Here is a 25,271-nt window from a genome sequence, read left to right as displayed (position 1 = left end):
TGTAGTATCTCTTGTGTCTTTCCTCCAAAATATTTTGAGGATAGAGACTGAGATTTACAGGGGTACAGACCTGTTTCTTCCCAGTACTTTCAATGGGACTATTCCTTGTGCTTCTCTGTACTGTAATTATACTGAATTAGACACAGACATAGCTTAAGCAAATTCTGGCTGTTCCTGTTGGATACAATTTTGAAGCATTCTCCATGTTTCTTGAGGTTATGAGATCTATACATATGTCATAGACTTAGGACCTGAAGGGACCTTACCAGCCATTTAGTCTAATACTTTTCATTTTATAGAAGAAAAATCTGAGACCCAGAGAGGGTGTGTGATTTGCACGAGGTCACACAGCTGGTCACACAAGTATCACTGGCAGAATTCAAGCCCAATCCTACCAGGGTGCAAACCCTTCAATCTGTCTATTGTCTAGAGTGTATCTCACACTTGGCACTTTGAATGGAATGGGCCAGGTACAGAATAAGACACAGACATAGCCTCTCTGGTGGCACAGTGGATAAAGTGCTACACCTGTAGTCAGAAAGACTTGAATTCAAAGGTGGTCTCAGAGAGTTACTATCCATGTGATCCTAAGCAAGTCGCCTTATCTCTGTTTATTTCAGTTTCCTCAGTTATAAAATTTATTTTAAAAGGCACTTAGCACAGTAGGTGGCACATACCTGCCACCATATAAATGCTGATTCCTTCCCTCCTCTTCGCTTATGCACAGAATTTCAATTCCTCTTCTCAGTGACAAATCATACTGACCAATCTGGTAATCATCAGGGCACATTATAATCTATGAAGGCAGTCCATTACAACTTTAGACATCTCTTTGTATAAGTAGCTCACTTCTTGACACTATAGGGTTAAGACAACCTGAAGGTAATTTGTTCAATTAAATCAATTCAGCCTCTCTTCCTTCCTTCCTTCTTTCCTTTCTTCCTTCCTTTTTTCTTTTTTTCTTTCTATCTCTCCATAGTCTTTATATCTGTGTAAATATATCTATGTCTATGTTGATACAGATCTCTCTCTCTCTCTCTTTCTCTCTCTCTCTCTCTCTCTCTCTCTCTCTCTCTCTCTCTCTCTCTCTCTCTCTCTCTCTCTCCCTCTCTCCCTCTCTCCCTCTCTTCCTCTTCCTCTCCCTCTCTCCTTATTGTCACCATTATTGGAAACAGAATATTTCTCTATTTGATATATTTTATGCCATATCTAACTCTATAAACAAGAGATCAGTGTAACACTAAAGAATAGAGCAGACCTTTAACTGCAGTAACAGCCTTGAGAGCAGCCATCACTTTACTTGGCTTGGTTAAGTGTGTGTAGATTTATTTCTTAATTACACTTCCTATTTGAACTACAGATTTTGGGTAATACTGCAAAAAGTGTTATAGGCTTGGGAATAGTTTATTGCTATTGAATGTAAATTGTTTGCTAATTGTTTCCATAACAGCTTTCTAGAACAAAATGCTATGGAGTTGAGTCATAATCTTATGGCTGCAGCTTAGCCCGAAGTATGTAGTCTTGACTTGTGACACGATTCCTATTAAGTAAAAAATATGAATCTTCTGTTAAAAGTATGTTGAAAAAATAAACATGGAGAATGACCTGTTTTATGTTTTTGCAGCGTATACTAATTTACAAACAAATATTTACTTAAACAAGTTTACATCTTGGATCACCAAAGTAATTTCTTTTAAAATGATTTTTTTTATAATAAATTGTTAATCTAATATCATTTCTTAAAACACTAGAGTTGCAGAAACTATGAGAATAGTGACTTCTCTTCCATTCTCGTTTTGATGTTCTTTCTTTCTTTTTTAGTGAATTTGCTAGACTCACGCACAGTAATGGGGGATCTGGGATGGATTGCTTACCCAAAAAATGGGGTAAGTCTTTCAATATTTCTTTTCCTCTTAAGTAATAAGCTGCATGAATATTTTCTATGTTAAGGTACATATGATGATTTTAAACTCCCAGAAGGGACTTATTGTTAGAAGTATTTTACAACTACAAAGCCAGCCTATGTTTAGGGCAAGGGTGGGGTGGAGGGTTTCAGGTTTGGAGGGAAAGGTCTGCTAAGGAAGGCCAGTGGCTTGTTTATGGTTGCATTATTTACTCATTTATTATGAGAAGGGCATTTTCATGCATGTTTATAATTTTATTTTGTGATGCTTTGATAGAGGCTTGTTACAAGTATGTAAAATGCCAGGATATTTCAGAGGAAAGCTGTTGCCATACTACCAGAATTAATTTATTGAAAAGTAGAGCATTTTAATTGATTGGTGATTTACTGCTATTACATGTGTATATCGCATAGGACACAAAAGATGAATTGAAATTATTTGTATATGAAAACAAGTGCAGTTAAAGCCAAAGCCTGACTATTTTTGTTTTATTCATGATAATGGGGAACATAGAACCATTCAGAGCTTCCATGGTGGTCCCCTGAAGGAAAATTTTTCTTAAATCTGGAGCTAAATCACACTTCACAGTTCCTCTCTTGAGATTTGTTTGCATCTCCACTGAGGACTTTTTGAAGAACATATTTGCCCTGAATGACTTTTAGTAACTAGACAAAGTAGTTTTTTTCCCCCTTTCATCTCTACCTACTTGTTTGTCATTTTTATTTTATTTTATTTTTATTTGAGAGGAGATTGTTTAAAGTAAGTAAATTAAAATTTTGCATTTTTATCTTTATTTTTAAAACAAGGATCTTATGATAAATTGAAAAAAAATTATCCTTTAGATTTATTTTGTTCAGTTGAAAAAAACATCCCAAGTTGGAATGAACTTAAACGTTTTTGCTGCAAACACCAGTTAGAAAACATGAAGTTCTGAAACAAATGTATAATATTGACCATATTTCATAGATGATGAACATTTGGACTTTTTTATTTTTACTTTAAGAGGTCAGATGGGTTTTATATTTTCCTTGCTATAATAATGTGGGCATTTGGTATTTTAACTTATGTTACTAATTTTTTGAGAATGGTTATTGAATCAAGGACAGGCATACTGACATATCCTAAGTATTTGATCGAACTTACTATCTACTCTGACATAGTCTTTCCATCTACCTTGCAGATCAACCTTTCTACATTCTTGTCTCCTTTGATTAGAGTGTGAGACACTTGAGAGGAGGAATTACCTTCTGTTACATGTATAGCCCCAATGCTTAGCACAGTGCTTGTCATTTTATAAACAATTAACAAATGTTTTTATATTCATTCATCCAGAATAGAAGGATAGCAGGATCACAATCAAAAGTGGTTTTAAAATTATTTTTCTTATGAGGAACATTAATTGGTCAATTTTAAATTGTTAGGTTGTGTCTAAGTTTACCAAGTTGCATAGTAGGAAAAGTTGGCCAAAATCCTTGCCTTACATATTAGTACACACTAGCAAAGACTTCTGCTGTTTTAAAAGTCAACGTCATGAAGTGATCTAACAAATATAGTCATTTTTATAGCCATGTACCTTTGCTACATAATGAAAAAAACTCTCACTAAATCTGGAGTCAAGAGGACTGGGGATTAATATTTAACTCTTTTCTTTCCATGCTGTGTGATCTTGAAGAGGCATTCAACTTTCATAACTTCCAGTTACTTTATTTGTAACATAGGGTTAATAATAATTGTGTTATCACATAAGACTGCTGTGAAGAAAGTATTTTGCAACCCATAAAAATCAATGGACATGTGAACTGTTATTTGAATTTAGATATTTAGATGACATACTTTTTTTATTTAAATAATCCATAGAGAACAACCTCTATAATGGTCAAAAATAGTCATGGCAATGAGCACAACATTGACACAGAAACTTAGTTTTAAAGCTGGGGATGACCTCAGAGGACAGCTACTTCAAGCTTCTCATTTTATACAAAACAAAACAGAAGCTCAGGAATGCTCATGCCTTGCCCAAGGTGACATGGGATGTAAATGTCCGTTCTGGGATTTGAAGCTGCAGCCTTTCCAAGCCTGAGCCAGGACACTTTCCATTGTACTGTGCATAGGCTCAGGATAAGCTAGTTTGATTTTCAATTGTCTTTTAAGCACAATTTCAAAAAAAATTATTATGGAAACGTTTAAATTACCATTAACTTGCATGATAATTGGAAAGATTTTTCCTTTTTTTAGATGAACCTGAAAATAATATATAAATACTCTTTGGTAACTAAAGTTTGGGAGATTGAGTCAGAAGTATGATCTTATGCTATTATAGTCAGAAACGTAGGGGAGTTAGTGTGCTGATTCACTTGAACTCATGGTTTTTGTATAAAAGTTCATTATTCACAAGGATGGCTATGCAGCTCTTTGCTTTTTCTTTCATGGACTGGAAGTTACATTAGTTCATCAAAAATGTGTGAAGTTTCTGTGAAGTGTACTCTGCTCTGTGTTGGGGCAGATACAAAATTTAGATAGAAATCATTTCTGCTCTCATGAAGCTTATAATCTAGTGGAGGTGGTGATATAACACACAGATAATTATTATTCTAAGTGGAATGTAAAATCAAAGATTGAGGGATGGAAAGGATCTCAAACATCATGTAGAACAATATTATTATGGTACTGATTTGGAAACGTTGTCATGGAGAGTGATTTCACCAAGGTCACATGGGAAGAGTCAGGATTTAAATCCAGGTTTTCTGGCTCCAAATCTAAGTCCATTTCTACTCAACTATGCTACTGCCAGTCATTGAGCAGATATAAAACAAAGTGCTAGATGAAGTTCTGCGGGTGAGTATGAAAGTCAAACAGTAGGTAATAATAATTGAGTTCTACTTCGTTCTTTACAATTGATCATTTTTAAGATATTGTTTTGTTTTATACTTATAATAACCTCATTCAGAGTGGTTCTTGTGTTAATTTTACAGATGGGAAAATAGGGCCAAGTAGAAGTAAATGTCTAGCTTGAGGTCCCACAGCAAAGTTGGCAAAGCTATAATTATGGAATCGGCTTTTCTGGGTACAAACATGATTCTCTAGCTATAATACCATAGCTGCCACCATGGCGCCTTCTACAACAAACAACAACAAAAACCTGAACTAAGAGGTTGGTTGTTCAGGGATTATTCCCATTTTAATGGTAGGGAAAATGAGAAAGAGAACTTAAGTCATTTTTCAGAAGACCATGACTTTTTATGCCAAAGCAAAGACTGAAAGGACAAAGCCAAGTCCTCTCATTCTCTAACCTGACCTTGTGTTATATCAGATGTCTCAGGATGTCTTAAAAACAAACCAAAACAAATCACAAAACTTGTAACTATCTATTGACATAAGTCAAGGGATACTTTTCTTGGAAATGTCTATATTTAAGTTAGCAATTCCATGAGACATTTCATGACATTTTTAGTAGGTCTACATTTGGTGTAGCACATCTTTACTACCCTTAGAGTCAGGAAGACCTAGGTTAAAATTTAACTGACTGTGAAGCTGGGCAAATCAATCAGCTTCCTAGTGACCCTGACTATTCTATGAATAGCTGCCTATTTGCATTGCTACAGGGAGTCTTCTCCCCTAAATCAGTTATAGAGATGTAAAAGAGAATGAAAAGATTTAGTATTTATATTTTAAGAATTGGTGTAATAGGATTTAAAATTGGAAGGGGTCTTAAAAAATCATATAGTCCCTGATTTTACAAATAAAAAAAAAAGAAGCAGGACCCATAAGGGTTAGATAACTTTTCCAAAATTACGCAAATACAAAGCTTTAGAGTCAATACTTGAACCCAGTTCCTTTGTTGCTGCTTCTATTACACTGGGCTCAATTCTTCTGCAAAGTTTGACAAAAAGCAAGTTTGAACTGCATTTTTATCCTTGTTCCCCACTCCAAAATAGTCCACAACTACTAAGGTCTTTAGCAGATGGTATTTTTATGTGCTTTTCCTTCCAATGAGCTTCTCTACCTGGTGGCCAACCAAATGTGGGTGAGTCCCTCTAAATTTAGTTAGGTTAATCTTCAGAAAATCTACATTATAGCCTTTTGCTAGACTTTCATTTAAGGTCTTTGCACCTTTGTAGGAAGTACCAGAGATGATGTTCCATTGGCACAGTATTTGACAACCCAAATGAGATACCACTGTAGAACTTTAGCAAAGAAGAATAAATCTGATGTATTATACTTCTGGTCATTTAAAATAATATAGTCAAAGTACAGCCAAAAATATTTTTTCTAAATGGGATTTATTAGTATATTGTTATATAATAGTGCAAAATTTCATTTGCTAATTGATCGCCAGGGAAATGTGGAGAAGATATAATACTAGTTCATTGGTAATGGTTTTATACTAGGTAAGACAAAATACAGAGAGCATTTTCTTTAATACATCAAGAGTATACTTTGAGATTCCTTTATTTAGTATGTCTTGATAACTAATTTTCGGGACAGACCTTTGGTCTTCAAACTGTGTATAGCATTTACACTTAAAATAGGTAAATTTAGGGAAATAAACTGAAGGAAGTTTAGTTGAGACACTTTCCTTGAGAATGATAGCTATTAACATAGTCCAGTGTATAATTCATTTGAAATAGTTAATGTTTATATTGATGATCATCTTAATTAAAATGACACAAGACACATGTGTATTCTATTTATTGCACTTCCACCTAATTAGATGGGTGATCTCAGTAAAGTAATTTAATCTCTCTGTTCTTGATTTTTCATCTGTAAAATGAGGGAGCTGCTCTAGACTGTCTCTGAGGTCCCTTCTGGCTCTAAAGTCAATGAAATTTTATGAAGTTCTTTGATATAATTGCATACTTCTGGGAAGAAATAACCAGCCTGTATATATCAATAACAACAACAAAAAGAAGTGCAGTAGGTGACAAATCTGAGAGCTTATTACGTTTGATTGTGGCCAAATGAAAAAAAGTGCATAGACTCAATTTACTGTGATTTAATTCAATTCAATAAAAATTTATTAAGTAGCTACTATATATTAGGACAATCTTTGCCTTCAAGGAGTTTCTATTCTCCTGGGGAGAATCAACATGAACAAAGGAAAATGAATACAAATTATATGTATATTAATTTCTTTGGGATGGTAGTGATAACAACTTGTGAAATCAAGAAAAGCTTTGTGCTGGAGATGTTATGTAAACTGGGACCTGAAGAACACAGGTGATGAGAGACAACATTCTAGGTATGGGCTGCATTGTGTGTCATGGATGGAGATGGAATATCATATGCAGGGATCCACCATTGTGTCTATTTATCTTCAATACATAGTTAAGTAATTTACCAATTATCCTTCCCTTTTAAAGGTAGAAATTGGTGAGGCAGAAGGGAGGTTCACACTGTTCAGTGATGCTTTCCTGATGGTGTTGCTTTCAGTGTTAAGGAGACCAAGGCCAGAAGATGGTCTCTTTGCATGATTCATACAGCTGAGGTTTTGTCTAGATTTTACCTAGAGAGCTGGTGTTTGGAGGACCTGTTGCTTTTCTGCCTTTTGAATAATGCCTTCCAAAAAAGTTACTTCATTTTTTTTTTCTGATTGTCCATACCAAGTTGGCTTCCCTTTCCCTATCGTTTCCCTGAAATTGGACCATACACCATCATTTGAAGTTCACTTTGGCATGTCTTTTCAAGCATTCCCTTTGATCACTTTTCCTTTAGTTACCATCCCTCTTTCTTGCCTAAAAGTTTAACCACATAGCAGCTGCCTAGACAATCCTTCCCTTATCCATACAATACATGTCTCTGTTACACTGGTCTTTGTTTCTGCATTAGTCTTTTGTTTCTTTTTTTAAGCTTTTTTTACAAGCTTAAAATGCTGGGATTTCAGAGATAGATTAGCCCTGAAAGATAATGCATTGCAGCCCTCTCTTTTTCCAGGTGAGGTAATTAAGGCTCATATAAATTCAATGACATACTTATGGTTGTTTTGCAAGTCAGTGCTACAACTCTGAGTTTATAATCCAGTGCCTTGTTATTTCTCTCGACATTTAATGCTATGTTGTATATGTGACATTGATACCTATTACTAAAGCATAATTAAATAGCCTCAAGATCTGCATTCTGAACTTAACTAATGAATATATTAAAATCCACAACACTTTTAAAAATTCAGTTTTATTTTATTTATAATTCCACATTCTCTGCCTCCCACTCCTCCCTTTTTCTATCCATTGAGAAATCAAGAAAAATAAATTCCATTACAAATATGTATCACCAAGCAAAATGAATTCCTACATTGTCCATATTAAAAAAATAAGGAAACAAAAGGGAAAAAAAGAAAGGAAAGGAAAGAAACAAAAATAAATGTGCTTCAATCTGCATTTTAAATCTATCAACTCTTTACCTGCAGTTGGACAGCATTTTCAGAATGGTGGATAACCAGTTCACATAATTTTTATAAAAAAACTCTCATAGCAGCTTCTATGTTGTGAAATCCATTATGGGTCCCACTGTATGGTGGCCCAGTGAATCATCTCGGGTTTGTTTTTGTATACTTTCATCCCCACATCCCCCAGACCTCCTCTATATTCTTCACTTAGTTCTTTGGTTTCCTGTTCGAGCCTAATTTAGGGGAGAGGTTTTTATTTTGCATTGTTGATTTATTGATATAATCCCTATGACGTTTTTATTTGCCTTTAAAAGAAACATAAAAGACTTACACTAAGGTACCAGTTTATTCTAGGAGCCTCTATGAAAGAATCTCTGTAGAGTTAAATTGTAAGACTATTTGCTTTTATGCACTATACCATTTTCATATTGGCTTCTTTTAAAGGTAAATTTAGTTCTTTGGTTCTTAAATTAGGGTTCGTAAGGTTAGTTTTTTTGATAGTTTGGTAATTATATTTTAATATAATTGATTTTATATGATCCTATGCATTTTATTTTATGCATTTAAAATCACTTGGAAAAGGAGTTCATAGATTTCACCAGATTCCCAATGAGCTCTGTGGAACAAGCAAATGGAAACATTATGAACCCTTGCTTTAGTACAATGGACTTAGAGGCAAAAGACTTGACTACAAATTTTTTTGATTCAAGTATACTTTCTTGATCCTTAAGCACATAAACCATGTTTTGTCCTTTCTTTGTATCCCCAGTGCTTCATACAGTCTCTGGCATTAGTAAATGCTTAATAAATGCTTTTACATTGACCATGAGAAATTTCCTTAGGGTTAATGTGGCTAATAATATTTCACCTACAGAATAGGGATCCTGCAACCATCCATTCCAAATGCATTTTATCTAACAAAATCTTATGTTAGCAATCAAACTACGAGTTAGTGACACAAAGTCAGAATGAAAAATAGTCTGTCATCACGGACCTGGTTTGGGGATGAGGAGACTACATGAACACTGAGCAAGGGGAATGAATTGGGAGGGTACATTCATGTTCAACTTCAAATGACATAGCGTAGTCATAATTCTGGGAAGCAACAGAGGTCAGCTTGGTACATGGCAATCAGAAAAAAAATCAGATATTTTTTAGGATGTACTTATAAAACTTGATGCTAATAGTCAATAGAGCAGTAAGTTTTCCAAGTATTACAATGTACAAATTACAGTCTACAAATAAAATAAAATATAGCTTCAGTTATGTGAAATGTGGGAAGAGACTCATTGTGTTGGTCTTCTCTGATATAAATACACATAATTGGCAATATCATGTGCACAATATCATTGAACTATATTGATTTTTCCTTGACTCAACAGAAAATTATAATTTTTTTTAACTTTACATTCAAGCCACAACAAAATACGTGCCATTGTCCACATATGACGTTCCATTTCCCCTCACCATGTCTTGTGTCACTTGTTTGTCCTCCATGCTTTCTTTCTACCCCCTTCTCCCCATTTTGTCTCCTTTCTGTCATTCAGAATCCCAGAATGCCTCCAAGCCTTGTTTGTAAATCACTTTACAAACTCCCAAACACTAGGTAAATTAGTTATTATCAGAATATGATCATGTAAACAATGGCAAAGAACATCAAAATTTAAAAAATTCCTCAAGAATGGGAATAAAAGAGGATTTGGGAAGGAACATGAGATGCAGGTATTATATGTAACTTAAAAAAGTGTCCAACTTGTCCATCCTTTGAATGTCAAATGCATATGGTTTCTAATTCACATTCTAGTCTAATTTTAAACAAACTTTGTGCAAAATCATAATGCTGTACTATAATTAAAATTGAACTGACACTCGTAAGTTATCATATCTACTCCTAACTGATGAAAATCACATCCCATAGATCCATGAACATTATTGTAATTTAAAATCAGGCAATTGATATAATTTCCTTGTGTACCATTACAATGGATATCAGTCTACTCACAAAGCCAGTTTAAAAATAGACAATTCCTACATTAAAGATTTCCATTAAATATACACATATATACATACATATATGCATTCATATATCAATATTAAATCTGTCATATACATGGAATCTATCATCTGTCTGCCTATCTATCTACCTATCTGTCATTTATTTATCTATCCTATTTTATTCCCAGGGTGTCAGAATAAACGTTGGCAATATCTTTGGCTCCTATATCACATCAGTAACAACTAAAAACATTATCAATAGTCTACATGTGAATATAAATGCACTTGTTTCCTGGGATGTTTTAAGCATTTACTCTCTGGTTTGTTTCCATTGAAATAAAACAACATCACATTTTTTTTTTTTTTTGCCACATGTTACTTTTTTTTTTTTTGAACCTTCAGTGTTGCTCTTTTTACCCCCATGTGTTGTTGTTCTAAATGATCCCAAGGCATACTTGCCTTCTTGACTTTAGTGTATGTAGTCTTTTCCCCACTGATTTCTCTGTGCTTCCTACAGCATACACTGGAAAATCCTCTGTCAAGTTCCTCTGAGTATTAGAGCTGTGTTTGTGCGTGTGTGTGTGTGTGTGTGTGTGTGTGTGTGACATGCTCTGTTTTTATTTTTGCTTTCTCTCTTAGGCTCAGAGGAGTAATTGTGCATTGGAAACTTTTTCTTATAGTTGTGTTAGAGGTTGCTAGGATCATTCATAATCTTTTACTCATCACTGCTAGAAAATTAGCATGTCAAACATATTTTGATTGAAATGGGGAAAATAATTGTACTGGTTTGGTAAGGGCTTTATTCATTGGGGATGTGAGGGGGATTTATTTGTGTACAGATGGATCTGCTATCAATCTTATTTTCCTTTCACATTGTGGCATTTTTCTAATTTTTTCATTTAGGATAAATGGAGTGTATATGTATGCTAGAGGTTAAAAATAACTAAAATTTAGATTAGTCAGCATGGTTTGTGAATACATAAATGGTGCTCTTTGCAGATTTAAATGCAGCCAAAATGTTTGCACTAGATTCTCTCATTCAGTGCTTGATTTTTTGGAGCTGCATGGCATGTTGTCCCAGTAGCTATAAAACAAAGGCAAGACAAGGGGGAGAAGTAAGCATCTGGGCACTACTGGATTGTTTTACTTAGTTTTGATCGTAAAGGACATTTCCAGATACTTATATTCCTGTGGCTTAGTTTTGAAGGAAGAGGAGCCAAGGATAAAGTGAAACAATGAGACCCATACTGAGCATGAGAAGGATAATAAAGATTAAAGTAATGCTGAAGTGGGTAAAAAAGAAGCCATTAGTGGATATAGAAAAGCTCTTTATTTGGTCAGTGATGGAAAGAAACAATTCTAAGGGGGACAAATATTATTCTGTAGGATGTTAATGTCACAGTAATAAAGAACACAGGACAATCCAAAGTAGTTTTGTATTAGACATTTTAAAGCAAAACAAAACAAAAAAAGGAAAAAAAAAGCCTCACATACCATATACCCCTTAAGGTAATCAAAATAAATAATTTAGCAAATTTGGAATGTAAACCATACATGAAGGCAAAATATAGCATTTAGATTTCTCCATATGTAGACTTGCTTTTAAAATCAGTTCTTCAAGAGGTATAGCTATGGGAACTCATGTGAAACAAATGCTTTTTTATCATCCTAAGGAAACACAAGCATTTTTGAATAAATTAGAACTAAGAATCATAGTCTGTTACTGCAGATTAGTGATGAGACAGAAATCCATTAATTCTCTGTTCATTATGTAAACTGCTTTGATGTAATATTTTAGAAGCTACTCTCTTTGACACAGTTTACGATGAGATGAAAAAATGAAAGGACAAATTGATGATATTAATGGCATGATAGTCTTTCTTTGAAGATCTCAAAGTTCTTCTTACCCATCAACATTGTCATTCTCATGACATGATATTGAAAACAAAACTACTATTCAAAAACTCTTGCAGACTGAATTATCTGGATTTGGGACATAAAAGTATACCAATAACAATAATATTAAATACTGGTAGGTCACAAATATATCATAATCAGGAGTTTACAAAGCATTTTAATCCAATGATCCTGTGAGGAAAGGAGAACAAATGTGACCATACTAATTTTGGATATGGGGAATTCAAAGCTGAGAGAGAAGTGATTTCCCTGAGTTTACCTAGGAGAATAGAAGCAGAGATGGGGTACAAGATTAGGTCTTCTTATTCCAAGTTTTAAGTCTAGTGTTTTGTTGTTTTTTTTTTTACATGATATTGGTCTTGATATCCTCTGGAACATATTATTGAACAGTATTTCTTATATCAATTGGAAAGCTCTAAAATATATGTAGTCCAATAGGTCATTCAATGTAGATATATATTTTTTACCAAACATCATTGATAGACATTGTCCAAATTCTGTTTGTCTAAACAATTACGCTTCACTTGAAAGTCTATTGTTGGACAGTTTTGCTTAGCAGACAATCATGATATTGAACCAAAACCTGTCTTTGCAACTTCCACAACTGTTACCTGTTCACTTCTCTGCAATGATACACGAGCTTATGTCCTTTTCTGCAGAATCCCATAGAATTTCTGAATTACAAAGGATGTTAACAAAATCCTAGCCCAAACCATACCCCAAAGGAATGACAATTCTTACAAGTGGTAATCTAGTCCCTTTTTGAAGACTCTGGAAGAGAAGTAAATGAATATCAAGAAGTCATTTCTACTTTACATTAGCTCTGTGGTAGGAATTATTTTTTTTTATGTGTAAAATTTCCCCCCTTGTAACTTCTACCCATTGCTGCTAACTTTGACCTCTAGGACCAAATGAAACAAATCAAATCCTTTCCCCACATGATTACTTTCCATATGTTTGAAGACAGTTATCAGGTGCCCCTGAATCTCCTCAAGACTAAACACTCCATTACTCCTTCGGAATTTACTTGAGGTCCTGTACTATACTGGCTGCTGTACCCTGAGCAGGCTCTGCTTTACCATTATCTTTCTTAGATTTGAGTGGCAAGAACTGAATATAATAGTCAAATATGATTTGACCAGAATAAAGGAAAACTGTCTTTTTTTTTCTTGGAAGTCATACTTTTTTAAATGCAATCCATATCACACTATTGACTAATATTGAATTAGGAGCTCACTAAAATCACTTCATCTATTTCATGTAAATCTTGTACTTGTGACTCTGTTGTTTTTATTTTTTTGCCCTATGTATAATATTTCATTTTCCTATTAAATTTCATCATCTTAGTTGTAAACCAATGTTCCAGGCTGTCAGGATCTTTTTTTTTTTTTGATACTAGAGTACCAGACTCAGTCATCTCATAACACTGGTTGTCCCTACTAACTTTGTGCTATTTGTTTGATAAACATACCATATGATCTCTTACCTGAAGTCATTGATATAAACATTCAACAGCAGAGGGCCAGTCACAGAACTGTGGGACACCATACTAAAGAACTTCTAAACTGACATCAGACTTTTTATGTATATTCTGAGATTGGTCATTCATCTAGTTCTGAATATTTATTATATTATCCTTTCACCCAGTGGTGTCACACTCAAATAGTTCAACAAATCATACTTGAGGATCACAGTAGGCCACATACTGACTTAATATTAACAATTTGTTATTATATTTTATTTATAAGTTTTCAATTGTATTTTAATCTGGTAAAACCACACTCAGGAGTGCTATGAGTCACATGAAGCCAGTGGGCTGTATGTTTCTTCAAACTATCTTTTCTGTATGATATGAATGATATCTTATCAGATCCAGTTATATTATCACAAAAGCAAACTAGGGAGATGGAGGATTAGGTGACATGACCTCTTCTTTTAAAATGGACAGTCTTTGGAGTATACAGAGAAGATTTTTTTTTTACCATGAGGTCCTAGCTCCTGTCACACTTTTCCCTCAAGGTTAAGTTGGAGCTTAAATCTCCTAAGATTTGTTTTCCTGCTTTTGCTCTCTGTAATATTCTCTCTACCAAAAGAGACATTTTTTTCCACCTTTAAATTTGGAAATATTCAGCAAATAGTCTTAATGTTTATTCCCTATTTCTAATGCTTCTTTGGATGATCAATGACAGTTATGTCTCTTTTCAACTGGAGTTAATTAACTTTATAAAAAAAATATATATCTATAAATATGAGATAGGACAAAGGAGGTGAATTCCATCTTGTTGGGATACGATCAATATCTACCAACACCACTGATCCTCCTATCCCTCCAACATAGTGTAGGAAAAGGCAAAAATACAGAAATTCATTGGCTCGGAAGAGGAGCAAAGCTCAAGCTTTCCCTCCTTTGATGTAATTTCCTGATGGTTTCTGGCTGTGTTGATGTGGCTTCTTGGTTACTCAGGGACATAAAAAGACCCAGAGGAGTTAGAAGCCTTCTGGCTTAATGAATATCTGAAGACCACCTGAGTCACCTTACCCTGAACTGCTGTACAGATGAATTTCTATATGAAGATGGCAGGGAGGCATTTAGGGAGAGTGACATTCATAGAAGTGATATTGTATCCTTGTTGCATATCTTTGTTATATTAGGCTAAATAAATCTTTTTTTTTGTTAACAACTCAGTGACTTAGAAGTGTTTCAATGAAACTTAAACTATCAGGGTGTTACTGTCAGGCTTGTCCTTAATGATTTTCAGATCCTGGGAAAGAATCTCACTCTACCAATTTATATTGACTAATGTTAAGTAATTTATAGCTAAGTACATCAACAGAGAAAGAAAGGAGTATGGAAGGCAGGAAGATCTGAGTTCCAATTAAAGCCTATAACACTCGTGAGTGTGATTGAACCAGATTAAAATATAACTGAAAGAATTAAATTCAGTGTCTTTAGATTTCCATTGGCCCATTCTTAAGCTAAGATTCCTTTAAAATTTTCCCTGGTCCAGTCCTTTTCCAATGTTGAACCAAGCTAGTTTTATTCTGATCAGCACATCCTTAGAAGAGACTATAATGTCTTGAGATCTGAACTTATATTTCTATTATTAGACCTTAAATTGTTTTAAAAAGGTAGCAACATGGTTAGAGTGGTTATCAAACAGGCCATAGTATTAGGAACACATGGCAATTTCTGCCTCTTTCATATTTTGTCCACGTGATACTGGATTAATTCCTTAACCTTTCAATGTCCTCTTCCCACTCAACTAACTAAGGTAATAACAGTGACAATAAAAATAGCAGCCACTAGTATTTACATTGCACAGCAGCTGTCCTGTGCCAGGAACTCTTCTAAGCACTTTTTATAAAAATTATTTCATTTGATCCTTGTAACAACCCTACAAGGTAGTTGCTCTTATTACCTTTGTTTTATAGTTGAGGAAACTGAGAAAAACAGAAGTTAAATGACTTGCCCAAAGTCCCACAAGTAGTGTCTAAGTCTGAATTTAAACTCAGATCTTCCTGCCTTCCAGACAGTTCTCTTTCCATTGACCCACTTGCCTATAAATCACTTAACACGTCAATATGCTTTGGTAGAGAGAGAGAGAGATTCCTTCCCAGGCTCTCCCTAAACTCATGAAATCAGACCTGTATCATCCCCTTCCCCCCAAATTTTGTCAGACTTCACATTATTGACTCAGATTTAACTTGTGATCAGCTAAACCCTCACATTTTGTCTCATTTGAATGGCTATCAAAATAATTCTCTCACATCCTATGCTTGGACAACTCTTTTCTCCTTAAAACCAAAAGGCAAGATTTTACATTTTTCCCTGTTCAGTTTCATTTTTTGACTTGGGGTCAGCTCTATAACCATTTTATATGTTAAAATTTCATTTTCATAGATATTATTATAAGTATTCTTCATAGCTTTATGCTATTTGAGGAGTTAATAATTATCTTTGGGGAATCTTTTTTCCAATCATTTATAATATTCAAACAGGGCAAATTCCTGTTGTTCCCTACTCATGACTTCTCTCCAAATTAAGACAGATTAATAGATGGTCTATTGCCAAGTTTCTAGGTGCAATTTCTAGCAGCACAATCACCTAGTCCATGCTTTACAATCTTTTCCATGAGAGTATGAAGGGGGAATCTTAAATGAAATCAATATATACTATGTCTACAGACATCCTTAATCAATCAATGATTCTAATCTACAAGAGAGAGGAAGAAATAAAATTATTTATATATCTTCTTAATAGAATTTCCTTATATTTTGAAAACTGTAGACTCTACGCCAAATGGGATTTTGTTCCATCAATAAAAAGTGTTACACAAAACAGTTAAGAGACAAACTACATATCTGGCCTATCTTACATTGTTTTGTCATTGAAAAGTTTGGTATCTTTTTAGAGTGATTTGAAAAAAAGTTTCTTAGAATGTCAGCAGGAAAGAGATCAATAATGGGGAATAACTTCTTTTATGTCGTTACTGAATTTTACCCCTGTATTCCTAAGATTCACATAGATTTTTTTGATACTTTGATGGGTCTGGGATTTTATTCAAGTCAATTCAATAAGCATTTATTATGCACCTGCTACATGCAAGGCAGTGAGCTATGTGCTGAAGACAAAGCTCAAAGCACAAATCTTTGCCTCCAAGGAGTTTATATTTTATGGGTGTGGTGCAATGTAGATGAGTCAATAAATTGTACGTACAAAGAAATAGAAAATAACTATAAGGAATACATATGCATTGTACATTTAAATGGATGCACATATACATATATATGTGCTATAATATATGCATACATTTCATATATGTATACACATGTGTATGGATAGAAAGATATCTCTTACCTATATATTTAGACTAAAAACAGTGAAGTTTTAAGCAATCAGTGCTTAAACCTGTATTAAGACTTGGAATACCTTGTGTGTGTATGTAGTACACACACATGTGCATATATATGCATACATGCATATATGTGTACCTATACATACATATATAGATACATATATATATACATACATATAATTAAAAAATATCCTTAGTTTTTAAAAATAAGGGGCTATAATCCAGAGAGATTAAGGAATTTTCCCAAGATCAGAAAGTCAGTAAGTTGCAGAGGCTAAATTCAAACCTAGGTCCTTTATGTCTAGATTCAGTAGTCTTTCCATTCCACTGCTTGCCTCTGTCATTTGAGGTTTAGCATCCTAATCCCTCCTAGATATTAATGGAAATGCTACAACGACCAACCTTTTAACAGATCCTATGACCAAACCCCAGGATCCTTTCTGCTTTAGTTTCATTTCTGTTTGTCATTAGCCTTTTGCTTAGTATCCTTCAGCTGTTTCAAATTCACATGGCAGTACTCCTATACAAGTCAATTTGAATTAATTTTGGAAGTAAAGTGCTTTGTATTTTTGAGTATGTAATTTCTTCCCAAAATACATATACACACCTATATACATATGCTTATATATGCTGTAATCATACATCATTCTTTTGATTATTTCCACTAAATACAAAAGAAGAATGAACTTTCAAGGTTCCTCAATATATAGAGATGTATATATTTTCTGCCATTAGGTCTTGGTTTTCTCTTTTCTCCTCTTTTCTCCTTTCAGTTATCCTGATCACTATTGAAGAGGTGTCTACCATCCATGAACTCAATCTTCCTTTAAAGCCTTTTATTCATGATACATGAGTCTTCCAAACAGTCTAGACAGGTTGATTTACTCATTGCCCCTGGACACACCTGTCATGTTCCTAAATACCTTTACACATTCTCTTCTCCCAACCTAGAATGGCCTTCCAAATTTTTGTCCCACATATCTCAAGTCTATACATCCCTCAAAGCCCAGCTAGATACCATCTCTATAAAAGCTTCTCAGATCGCCTCAGTGAGGAATAATCTCTCCTTCCTTTAAACCAGAATGCATATTTTTCATTCATTTGGCATTTACCACATAATGCCTTGCACTGGTAGCTATATTTTAAGAGTTTACAATTTTCTCACAATCAGACACAAGATACATTAAGGTTATGCTTATATCATCAGGTCCTAGGCATCTCTCAGCAGCTAGCTATCATCACAGAGTCTTTAATGTGGTAGGTATGACACATTAAGGCAGTTAAGGAATACTAGTCAAAACATTATGCAGAAAGTTGTGTGCCTATATTCTGATTCTTTCAGCCATCCTCATGGTCGGTCAGTCATTGAACAATCAGTCTGCTAGAGATATTTAGATATTAATATTAATCAGGGCAGCTCTTCAATTATCTGGTCTAGAACAAAGTATTTAACTTGATGTCTGTCAACATGTTTCCCATGTAAAAGGTGAATTATTTGCTGAACACATTAGAGATATTTGTAATGATATCCCCCTGAGTCAATTCTGTTCAACTACCATTTATTAAGCATCTACCATGTGCTAGGCTACTGGGAACACATACGCACAAATTTGTCCCTGCCCTCAAGGAGATGACATTCTATTGTTGGCATATCATTAAGAAATGATTTATGTCCTGTATAGTCATTTTAGAAAGGCAAAAAGTAAATAGGAAGATTTTATTCAAAAGTAAAGAAACAAAACAAAAATCACAGTGTTAAAAGATGGACTTTATAGTTTGGTGAGTAATTTACTTATATAAAATATTTCCCTTCCTAATGTTTCTGTAAAAGTAAAACATTATTTTAAAGTTTTCATTATGAACTGATTTCCTAATAACAGGTCTGTTCAATATGGAGAAAAAAAAGAAATATTTCCGAATTCACTCCATGTCATCATAATATTTATCCTATTTCTTAATCCTCACTGCAGAACATTAGAAGTTCAGTATTTAGGCCCCATTCCTTCAGGTTTTCACCTTTCTCATCTACAATGGAAATTCCTGTATTCTTCTGTATAATTTTGTTTTCCTGCATATAATTATAGCTCATGCCTGCACCTACTTGTTAGGCATAGGTATTATATTAATAGCATCCTATTAGCTCATTCTTCCCTTGGAGTTTGAGAAAACTCCTGTGATTGCTGACCTGGTTGTGAAAGTCCCAGTGTTGCTCTCGAAGTCAAATCTCATGCCTAGGATCAAGACATTAAAAACAAACAAGAAAAGAACCAAAACAGAAATATCCGGCAGAGAAGATGAGATAGGTTATCCCCAATTCTATATAGTAATCTCTCATTATCACAGTTCATTTAAATTTTATTCTGCATATTTTATGGCCTTTCTTCCATATGCTAATATCTTTAGTAAATGCCCTCTAGGTTAGATGTTAGTGTGGTTGATGTTTCTTGGCTGCTTCTGATGCTGTTGTGGTGGCTCTTTACTTTCATTGGTATAGAAAATTGCCATCTCTGCACAGATCAGCAACATATCTGAAGCTTAGGGTATTACAGAGCTGTCTATAGTACTGAGAGGTTCACTCTCTTTGGTCACACAGAGTTTGTGTCAGAGGATGTACTTGAACTCAGGTCTTCCATCTCCTATATCATGCTGTCTAGTTCAATTACATTTTTAAAAATTGAATTTAGACTCATCAATTAAAAAGACGCACAGGCACTTAATTAATTTTAGACAGTCCTCCCTACCTTCTCCTGAACCCTAAACAATTTACGATAGGACAGTTGCCAAGGCATCCTGCAGAATATATCATTTTAAGTACAAGTATGAATTGTGGGGCGTGCAAAAGCTCTCTTAGTTGATTATAACATGCAAATTTGCCATAAGCCCATAAATCATAGTCACTGCTGTGATTATAAATTATTACAATAATACAAGATTACTGAGTTTGTGTCACAAATCCTCCTAGACTGCACAATTAAAGACGTAACCACAAGTATAATCCTGCAAGATAAAGTCACTTCATTAAACAAGCTCCTTCTGGTTTACTGTTTGCTTTACTCTGACGCCAGATTGAAGAACTGAATTTTCTTGTGTAATTAACTTTAATGGTGGTAGCTGCTTTTTTGTCTTCCTTGTCATTCTGGAGCTGATTTCACGTCCTTAAGAAATACAGATTAAGATTATGGAATCTTAATTATCTTGATTGTGGAATCAAGGAAAACAATGATAATTTTAAGACTGGTGTTAAAAGAATCTTTGAGTACCAAAGAGAAAATAAGGCCATTCATAGATGACAAGCTTATGATTAGATTAAGAAAATGCTTATCATTTAGTATTATGGCATGTGCAAAGTTAATGCTAGGAAATTTGGATGTGAGACATGAAGGAGGTTAGAGAAGTCTCAGTTTGGATGCGGTTCTTGAATTGAACATTGAAGAAAGTTAGGAATTTTAAAAGTTGAAGATGGGAAAGGAGTGCAAAGGTACAGAAACAGGACATAGAACATCATGTGTGATAAGAGGAGTTGTGGGTAAAATCTGCCATGGTAGACTGACTTCAGACTGTGAACAACTTTTAATGCCAAATAGAAGAATTTATATTTTATGTTAATGAGAAACCATTAGAACTTCTTGAGTTGAGGAATGGTCACATAGGTACTTTAGTACCAGTAGCAATTTGGCAGCTATTTATGGAGTATTCAAGGTTCTAAGTTTTTATGGAGAGTTGATGGAAGGAAATACATCTAGAATCAGAAGGGGAAAAAAAAACAGCCTCTCCAACCCCTTCTTTTATAGGTAAGGACAGCAAAGTGGTTCGTCCAAGGTCGTATAAGTGCCATACAACCTGGCTTCCCCCTGGCTTTCTCCTGGCTTCCAGGAATAGTTGGACAGGTCCTGGGCACTGAGAGCCTGGGGCTTATCAAATAGGAAGTGCCTGGAAATTAGAGATAAGTACAGAAAGAGAAAACAGGGATGACCAAAGGCAAACATCCTTTCTCCTTTTATATAATTTCATCTAATGTGTCAACCACTTCTTCCCTGCTACAAAAATAATCTCATACTCTTTGTAGAACCAGAAGCATTAATTTGTCAAAGTTTACTCTAAGATTAAATGATTAATCTAACTGTGTTGTAATGAAAAGAACACCAGACTGGAGGTTCAGATATCTGAATTATATGGATGTTTGACAGCAGATAAGCCCTCAGTTTCCATGTTTGTAAGATATGAGTTTGTAAATGCTAGCTAGATTAGATTATTACTATTATGTTCTAGCTCTACAATTAAAATTTAGTATTATAATCATCACATTAAAGTACATGGAATAATAATCCTGCCTAAAGAAGTTACAGAATGTAGCATGTGCCGACTACTTGTTTCTTTTTGGAGTGAGTCTGTGATGAGTTTCCTTCTCTACACAATGTAACTGCAGAGAAAAAAAAATAGTAATATAGCTTCTCTGTTCATCTGACAGTGCATTTTCGCTATTATCTCTGGAGATTTTTTGTTGATAGTATAGGAGAAAGTACCACATTGAAGCTCAAGCAGATATGTCTTAAAGAGGATGGTGTATTCTTTGTCAGTCTAATATTACACTTATGAAAGTAGGCTTTCTACAGATACATTTAACTTTAAGTATCAGATGTCATATATTTGGTTTTCAGATTCATAAGTAGCTTATATCGAATCCATTTAAACCAATAAATGTTTAAACAAATGCAAATAAAGTTATACAAACATAAAACAAGTTATATATGTTCTAGTTGACAGCATAGCTTTCAGTTGCCAAGTTCGCATCACTGCTATTAAAATATTTTTAAAATGTTGAATTGTAAGATTAATATTTTCAGAAAAGGCTTAAAAACAATTATTTTCATACTTTGGCAGTTTCTTTCCAAATATTCTTTTGTCTGTTTTAGTATTTTAAGGTTTTGTAAGATCATAAATATAGCAAATCTCCACCTCATTATCAGATATTCATTTGTGAGCTAGGATGACCAAAATAATTCTTAGCCTTATAGAAAATTCTACTAATAAATTTGAAAAATCAGAGACATATGTGAATAAATGTATACAAACACACATATATATGTACATGTACATATATATGTCCATGTATATATCTATCCCTTAACATTAGAATGTTATCTTTAAACCTAAAATTTTCACTTGTCAGGTATATATGTAAATATGGACTCCTGTATATTCTTATTTTAATGTTGTAGAGAAGCAGAATGGCATAGCACTAGAAATCTGTCTCTAAATTCAGGAAGACCTGAGTTCAAGTCCTCTTCACATCATAATTGTGCATCTACAGTTAAGGCACATAACTTCTCCCGGCCTTAGCTAATACTTAACGATACAATAAAGTGGTTTATCTGTAGTTGTGGAAAGAGTTTGCACAAGGAGAGCTTCTCATGTTGATGAAACATAGTTCTGGACCAGTAAATAATGCGACTGGTATCTGAATATCAGTTCAGCTGTATGCTGCATATTTACTATTTTATTATGGTTTTTTTCTTAAATACATAAAAATTCAGAATAGCAAGTTAGCTGGATTTAAAAAAATTTTTTTTCCACATTGAATTGACTATAACCAAAGGGAGCATATGATTTAATGAGCTTACATGTAATCACAACACCAACAACAAAGTCTTTTGGATTTTTATTTAAATTCTAGCTCCAACTTTGCTTCCTATTCCTGTAAAATAGGTCAATTCTTTGTTTTGTTTTTTTTTCTAGCATTGAGAATATGAGCCTCATAACAGGATTGAGTAGAAAAAAATTCAATAACTAAATTATGTGAGAGCTTAATGTGCCCATGTCATTATAATTGGTATTATTTAGTGATTCAGAGGAGTGACAATTTCTTTTTGCTAAAATAACCATATTGTATACGCATACACTATATAGTCATATGCTTTTTTTATATTCACATACATTCATGAATGAGAGCTAGAGTGCTACATGTAAACCCACAAATTGATCTTAAAAATGCAGACATATGTAAATTGAAAAGGACAAGTGACATTTTATGGTACTTGGATTAATTGGTGATGTTGAAAAAATATATATATATTAATTAGACACCATAGTTCTTTTTTTAAAAAAAAACTTTAATTCAGTTTATTGTTATATTTATTATGATTTTCCTCCATAACTTAGTGCTTTAAATTACTTTTGCTTTCAGTGATTTATGGACAACAGTATCTATTATTAGAAAGCTTTACATATTGTACCACAAGGAGATAACTTTTAAAAATCAGAATAACATTCTCTAAGTTATCTAAATCCTAAATTTCATTGAAGTTCTATTTAATGAGTGGTTTTAATTAAACAATTTAATTCCTAGAAGTATTTTCACCTATGCTGATGAGTCTTTTCTAAGTTACAAAGATTTTTAAACTTATGCTTTGTTTATTAAGTTTGTTTCTTTGATCATAAATAAATCATTTCCATCAGTTTGCAGCATTTAAAATATGACCTGTTAACGAACTGAAATAGTGTGAGGAAATTGTTATGATCGAGAACACAATGGTGGGATTTGTAATCATTCCCAGAGGGAAATATACTGTTTAATAATAATAAATGAGAGTTCTTGCCCTTGTCTGTATTCAGCAAATTGGCAATCCATCAGTGCATGATGACCAAACTTGTATAGTGAATTTCTAAATCAACAATGAGTAAGGCTTTGATGAATGACTGGTAAAGCTCAACATAGTATAAGGGTCAAACACAAAGTAACCAAAAATACTGGAAGTTTCAAACTTTACATCTTTTCTTCTTTGTCTCTTCTTGTATTGTTTAAATGATCAGAATCTGGATTTTCACTCAAAAAATGAAATTTCACATTTATAAAGCCCTTTGAGGTTTTCATAGTACTGTCCTTACAAACTCCCAGTGAGAAAACCAGTACAAATATTATTACTTCCATATTATAAATGAGGGAACTGGGGCTCTGACGGTCTAAGTGACTTCTCTAGGGTCCTGCAAAGAGGAAATGTCAGAGATAAGATCACAACTGTGTTCTGACTCCAAGATGAGTACCCTTTCTCCTATAACAATATCTGTTTTCACACCCTTCAGGCCATAACTCATCCTCAACAACCCCCTCATTTTCTACCTTTCTTCTGCTTTCAGAAATCTCAATATATTAACATAAATTCATTTTCCTGGAATCCCATGTTTTGTTTTCATAACAACTGGAATTCCTGATCACCTCTCCTCTTGGATCATGGCTTCAGTCTAATTCTAGTATTTTTCCTAGCTTAGATATGGCACTTGGATTTATGATCTCACACTGAGGCCTTATTTAGACTATATGACATGCTCTATTAAATAGGTCCCTTAATTTTATGTTGCAATTGTTATAATAATATTATAATTATAATAATAGCTAACATTTATAAAGTATTTTCTATGAGCCAGGTGCTATGATAAACACTTTGCAATTATTACCTTATTTGGGTTTAACCACATTCGTGGAACATAGGTCTTATTATTATCTTATTTTTTTAGATGAGGAAACTGAGGCAGAAAGAGATTAAGTGACTTACTCAGGAACGTAGAGATAGCAAATGTCTAAAGTCAAATTTGAACTCAGGTCTTCCTGCGTCCAGGCCTGGTGCTCTATCCACTGCATCATGCAGCTTTGCTACTGGAGAAATCAGTACATAGGTTGCTGACCATGTGGGTGTGTGTTCTGCCACTGACATGAGTGTGACCATGAGCGTATTACTTAACCTTAGTAATTTGTTCTAGTATGATGCCTGGCATATAGTAGGAATGTGAATTCTTATTGTTATGACTTGAAGAGAAGGTGCCAATCTACATTGGCAGAAAGTGTTTAACCAATTGAAAGTTCTTATTCTGAAGAAATCACGAGGTTCAGTCTTTATCCTGTCATTAACGGCTGTAGCAATTTCCTAGTATTTTCAATACATTAGTGAATTTAAGGAGGAATACAGCATAAGGACAGAATATCATCACATATTATCACCTGGAAAGTGCATCAACCTGGAATCATGCACAGAGGATGTTGAGACTCAGGATCAAAGGCATGTGGGTGATTTGAATTCAACACTGTCAATTCTGCAGAGGAAGTCCTTATGTAAGAGAGCAAGGAGAGTAGTCAGATTTGGTATGCCAACAAATATACCATTTGAGAGATCTTGCTTCTGGCAATCATAAATGAGGATCTGGAAGTCCTTTTTATTCATGTGG

The 25,271-nt window shown here is 34.0% G+C and overlaps 1 protein-coding gene across 4 annotated transcripts in view; it reads left to right on the top strand.

Moving 5' to 3' along the window:
- Positions 1-25,271, top strand: part of EPHA5 (EPH receptor A5) — a 486,363-nt gene that overhangs the window by 34,100 nt on the left and 426,992 nt on the right. For all 4 annotated transcript variants that reach the window (XM_072620887.1, XM_072620886.1, XM_072620884.1 and 1 more), the window contains exon 2: positions 1,822-1,886. In XM_072620887.1, the coding sequence (XP_072476988.1) occupies positions 1,822-1,886 (65 nt within the window). The remainder of the gene's footprint in view (positions 1-1,821; positions 1,887-25,271) is intronic.

This window comes from Notamacropus eugenii, chromosome 6 (assembly GCF_028372415.1).
Source record: "Notamacropus eugenii isolate mMacEug1 chromosome 6, mMacEug1.pri_v2, whole genome shotgun sequence".
In the NCBI taxonomy this organism is placed as follows: domain Eukaryota; kingdom Metazoa; phylum Chordata; class Mammalia; order Diprotodontia; family Macropodidae; genus Notamacropus; species Notamacropus eugenii.
This window is presented reverse-complemented; position numbering and strand designations above follow the sequence as displayed.